Source organism: Rattus norvegicus, chromosome 13, assembly GCF_036323735.1.
Source record: "Rattus norvegicus strain BN/NHsdMcwi chromosome 13, GRCr8, whole genome shotgun sequence".
Classification (NCBI taxonomy): domain Eukaryota; kingdom Metazoa; phylum Chordata; class Mammalia; order Rodentia; family Muridae; genus Rattus; species Rattus norvegicus.
Window position 1 is genome coordinate 23,816,361 of NC_086031.1, and position 6,140 is coordinate 23,822,500.

Below are 6,140 nucleotides of genomic sequence, written 5' to 3' on the forward strand. Positions count from 1 at the left end.
GAAACATAGCTTAAAAGGTAGTATTTTAAGCAAATGGAGCCAGGAAGTGAGCAGAGTTGTCTACTAGCATCTGATGAACCAAAATTACTTAGAAGAATAAAGCAGAATATGTCATCCTAATAAAGGATTCAGTTAATCAGCAAAACATAACCACAGTAAATGTGCAATGAACTCTGGTACACACAAATTCATAAAAAAAAATACCAGTGAAGTCAAAGGCACAGATTAACCCAAACCCCCAATACTGGGCATTTCAACAGCCTATTTTTTCCTGTAGATACCTAACCTGTAAGCCGAGACTGAACAGATGTCTACAGAATATTAGATCTGAATACCAAAGAACATGTATTCTACTCAGAAGCACATAGAAGCTTTGCTGAGACAGACCCCATGCTGAGACATAAAGCAAAACTTAACAAATACAGGAAAATGTAAATAATCCCATCTGATCAGACTGGTCTGATCTCATCCAATAAAACTTAGAATCAAGAGTAATCCACACCCTAGCCAAGGCACTAAAGCAAAGAAATTAAACAACTCATTGCCAAATGATAAAAGGGTCAATTAAGAAATCAAGAAAGCAATCAAAATATTCCTGAAACAAGGAGAAATGAATAGGTATGCACAGGCAAGCATCTGGAACACATTCACAGCAGTTCTGAGATGGAATTTTATAACCCTACATGTCTACTTTAAAGTATCAGAAAGAGCACAAATACATGCCTTCATATTTCAACTCAAGAATTTGGAAAAACAGGAACAAATTAAACACAAACCCAGCAGATGGTCAGAAATAATAAAAATTAGAGCAGGACTTCATGAGACAGGAACAAAGAAAACAATGCAAAGGATCAATGATCCTAAGAGCTGGTTCTTTGAGAAGATAAACAACACTGACAGAGCCTTAGCCAACTAACCAAAAGAAAGAGGACTCCCAAATCACCGAAATCAGAAGTGAGCAGGGGAATCATCACAACACTGCAGAAATTCAGAATATTATAAGGGAATACTTTAAAAACATATACTCTATAAAGTTGGAATATGTAAAGGAATTTGATAAATTTAATAAATTTGATATCCAAACTATCAGACTTAAACTTTGTTCAGCGAAGTTAAACTAAGAAGAGACCAAAACAACATAAATAGATCCAAACATAAAGAAGTGAGGAAATTGAACCATTAATAAAAATCTTCCTACCTAAAAATGTCCAGGCTCAGAGTTAGTCACAGCAGAAGTATACTAAACTCTCAGAGAACCATAACCAATCCTTCTTAAACTTTTCAAAAGGAAAGAAAAGACGAGAGGAGGAAAAGAGAAAAGAACAATTCCAAACTAATTGTACAATTAATTTAATATTGAACTAGGAAAAGACACAACAAAATAAGACAGAAAAAGAAAGCCATAGAGTGTTATCTTTGATGGAAAAAATCTTCAATAAAATATGAACAAAGTGAGTACGAGTGTATATCAAGCATCGACCAGGATCAAGTTGGTTTTATCCTAGAAATGGGGTTTGGTTCAACATATATGAGATGATAAATATAATAAATCATATAAATAGTCTAAAATACAGAAATAACTTGATTATCTCAATAGGTACAGTAAAGGCCTTTGATAAACTCCAAATACTTTCAAGGTAAAAGTCTAGAGGAAAGGACTGCATGGAATATATTTCCACATAATAAAAGCTATATATAAGAAAAAAAAATCACAGCTAACATTATCCTTAATGGGGAAAAATCAAAATGACCATGTTAAAATCAAGAACAGGACAAGGCTTACCACCATCTGCACTTCTTTTCAGCATAATGTTAGAAGTAATAGCTGGAGCAATTAAGCAATAAGTCAAGAGAAGGAAATTAAAGGGATAGAAAGAAGAAAAGAAATCAAATTATTCCTATATGTGGATGACATAGTATTATACAAAAGAAATCTCCTAAATTACATTATAAACTCCAAGAAACAACAACTTCATCAAAATGACAAGGTACAAAATCAACTAATAAAATTTATTCCACCAACAAACACACCAAGAAAGATATTAAGGAATACTCCCATTTACAAAAGGATATATTGTAAGACAATAACATATGTTGGAATAAAACTAACCAAGGAAGTGAAAGACCTCTACAATGAGAGCTTTAAGTCTCTGAAGAGGTTGAGAAAGATACTTGAAAATGCAAAGACATTCCATGTTCATGGACTGGTAGAATTGGTATTGTAAAAATGACCACTGTACCAAAAGCAATTTACAGATTTGTTGTGGAAATCTTTCTGGAATAAGCACTCTGACAACAATGAGAGTAGAAGAAAGGAGGTGTATTTACTGGTGACCTTAAGCCAGGATTACTCCTCCAAGTCCTCCAATCCTGGATCTTTGATCCAGTTGGCATTCCCATTTCACATTCTAAAATTACAAGGTGGGGTGAACAGCAAGCGAAATTTCACAGAAGTGTATGTTGCAATCATCAGGTTGTTTTAAAGGCATATATTAGAGTTGACAAGTATCAGCTTTTGTGGTCAGGCTGTTAAGGGCAACACCCATTACTTTAGCAATTTCTCTAGCTCATTCTATTTCAAGTAGCAAGAGAATGCATGCTTAGAAATGGGCAGTGTGAAAGCCACTGAACAAATCAGTTAATCAGTATTTAATAATTGGGCTTTTAAAAATCTTATTCTACTTTATACTCAATGAAATCCCAATCGAAATGCCCACAAATTCTTTAAAGAAATAGAAAAAAAAATCCTAATTTGTATGTGTGATGGCTTAAGTATGCTTGGCCCAGGGAGTAGCACTATTAAGAGGCATGGCCTTGTTGGAGGAAGTGTGCTGTTGTGAGGATGGGGAGTAAGACACTCCTTCTAAGCATGTGTGATCCAGTCTTCTCCTAACAGCCTTCAGATGAAGATGCAGAACTCCCAGCTTCTCTTGGACGTATCTGTCTAGATGCTACTGTGATCCCATCTTGATGATAATGGGCCTCTGAAACTGTAAGCAGTTCCAAATGTCATAATAAAAGTTGTCATAACAAAAGTTGCCTTGGTCACAGTGTCTGTTCGTCTGTTCATAGGAGTAAAGCCCTAAGACAACATGGAACCAAAAAGACCATGGGAAGTAACCCTGAGCAGAATGAAGAACACTAGAGGGATTGCTGCTTTCAACTTTGAGGTAAGTTACAGAGCTATAGAAAAATTAAAAATATGGGAAACAGGAAGGTAGACCAATGGGATAAAACGGAAGACCCAACCATTAGTATTTGTAATTATAGCCATCTGAGAGTAGATAAAAAGACAAAGGCATACACTGAAATAAAAGTCAGCTTCTGTACAACTAAGGAAAAAAATCAAGTATAGAAGAAGCCAATGGCGCGGATACTCTATCCCAGCTCCATCTGTGAGAGGACTAATATCAGAATCTAAAAAGAACTAAAAAACAAAGTCAAGAAAACATGTGACTCAGTTTAAGAAATGTGATAGAGATGTAAACAGAGTTCTGTAAAAGAAATAAAAATGATGAAAAACTACCTCACAAAAAGTTCCCAATCATTAGCAATTCAGGAAATGCAAATTAAAACAACTCCAAGATGTCATCTACTGGAACCAGAATGGCTAAGATCTTCAACAGATGCTAGTGAGGTTATGCAGAAGAAAGAACACTAATTCCCTGCTGGCAGGGAGGCAAATTATTGCAGCCACCCTGAAAATAAATGTGAAAAATTCTCAAAAATCCAAAAGTAAATCTACAATAAATCCGATCAATCATACCTTGGCATGATCCCAAATGGACTTGATATTTCACTCCACAGTAGCAAGGGAATGAGAACAATCTAAATGCACAACAGATTGCCTGGGTGCTATTTGTATTTTGATGCTAATTCTGCTTCCCCAAAGCAGCTGTCTAGGAGGCTGGGTGAATCACCTACTCAGATGACTTCATGTGAACTTTCTCCCCATTTTAACTTGTAAAATAAAGGCTAGAGCTGGTGATTGGGCAGTGGAAGAGAGGTGGAGTTAAAAAGTTTTGGGGTGAGAAGGAGAGTGAGGGGGAAGAACAAGGAGAGGAAGGAGAGAGAGGAAGACTGAGGAGGAGGGGGTAGAAGGAAAATTGAACAGAAGCATGTGGCATGGAGAAACTGCAAGTTATGAGGGATATCTTAGCTGGGGAATATAGTAGTGTAGTGGTAGATCCGCCCAGTCCAGCCACACAGCTTCTTTTTTTTTTTTCCCCTTTTCTTTCTTTTTTTTTTTTTTTTGGAGCTGGGGACCGAACCCAGGGCCTTGCACTTGCTAGGCAAGCACTCTACCACTGAGCTAAATCCCCAACCCCAGCCACACAGCTTCTATTCATATTAATTGAGTTGTATTTTCTTTGCACAGGCTTATTAGGGTTGGAGACTTACTACAACATGAATGGATAATGAAAATGTGATTTATAGAAAGAATGAAATACAATTCACTTATAAAGAAAAATGAAAATTTTAAATAAATGGGTGGAAGTAGAAAATATATTGATTGATATAACTCAGACCCAGAAAGACAAAGGCACATGTTCTTTCTCTTCTGTGGTTCCTAACTCCAAATCCTCCTATGTGAATATATAACACTGATAGCAAAAGAAACCAAGAGATATAAAGAGACCTCCTGTTAAGACATGGGTGGGAGGGGAGCAGTGAGGAGCAGCCTCAAGTGTGGAGGAGAGAGGGGGGTCAGCCTAGAAGGACATACAAGGGCAAATAATACCAAGGTTATCCGATGAAGACTAGTGGAATCATTTTATTCCATATTTATACATCACATGTGTACATGTTATATAAACACACACACACACACACACACACACACACACACACACACACACACACACACGTACACTCCTTAGAACAAGTTGAGTTATTTGATCTGACAAGGCTCCACACAAGAACCAGAGAGTAACATCCCCAAGAAACAGGCACAAGAAAGCTCTTTGAATAGTTGGTCAGGGCAGTTCAAATGACTTTCAAAACAGTATAGATTGTTGATGTATCGCTTGGCTGCCTCCCAGGGGCTGAGGGTGGACCAGTATTGGTGAAGACATAGCATATTTAGGAACAGAACTTAGTGTCTTTAAGATGTATCTGCCCCTTTGCCCACAGAGGCATCTGCTTCCCCCTCACCATACTGTGCCTTTATCAAACACATTCATGGTTTCTCTCTTTCTTTCTTTCTTCCTTCCTTCCTTTCTTTCTTTCTTTCTTTCTTTCTTTCTTTCTTTCTTTCTTTCTTTCTTCCTTCCTTCCTTCCTTTCTTTCTTTCTTTCTTTCTTTCTTTCTTTCTTTCTTTCTTTCTTTCTTTCAAACCCAACACCACCCTCTCTCATTTCCCTTTCCCCACCCTCTCTCATATTTCCCTTTCCCCACTTTCTATTTTCCTCCTCCACACTCCCATTCCATTCATCAGTCTTTCCTCTAGTTATTTATTTTGTTTTTACTTAGTATCCCAGAGATTTTAATCATGGTCATCTTTTTGATCCTGAGTTTGGAACTGAACATTAGAACCTGCTGGGGTCACCACTGCGTATACAACTCGACTCTACTCAGAGTATATTAGTTGCCAGAGTATCAGGAGTATGTGATAGACCCCAGTGGTGCCTTTTTCCTTCAGAGCTGACTGTTACTGTTTCATTTAAACTCAGATTGATGTAACCAAGTATAAAACTCCATTTCCTACTAGAATAACAGAACTACATGCTACCTGAAATGGTTAATTAGAAAATAACTTAGTTATACTGAAAAGAAGCTTTATAAAGCATAATGAATTTGGGATAGCTTCTGAATAATAATGATGGTTATGAAACAGCAATATACAATCAATAGTTATTTATAACCATGGGTCTGTAGTTGCTCTTTCAATTTCACTATCAAATTTACAACATCAAAGAACATTTTCTTTCTTTTTTAATATTGTAAAGGTTTTAAACAAGAGAGATCATAACTCAAAAATTTCTACAGGAGCTTTTTGGTTAAACACAGGTATTGTTGAAAATAAAGAACATTCTTTCTGAAAAGGAAATGGAGTGAGAGTGGATCTGGGGAAAACGGTAAAGGAGGAGTGGAGAAAGGGAAAACTGTAGTTGGGCTGTATTCTATAAGAGAATAATCTA

General features: G+C 36.6%; 1 protein-coding gene across 1 annotated transcript in view; it reads left to right on the top strand.

Moving 5' to 3' along the window:
* The first annotated feature begins 3,055 nt into the window (after positions 1-3,055).
* Serpinb11 (serpin family B member 11) overlaps positions 3,056-6,140 on the top strand; it is a 39,825-nt gene continuing 36,740 nt past the window's right edge. The window contains exon 1 of the mRNA XM_006249633.4: positions 3,056-3,170. Coding sequence (XP_006249695.2) covers positions 3,093-3,170 — 78 coding nt within the window. The 5' untranslated portion in view covers positions 3,056-3,092. The remainder of the gene's footprint in view (positions 3,171-6,140) is intronic.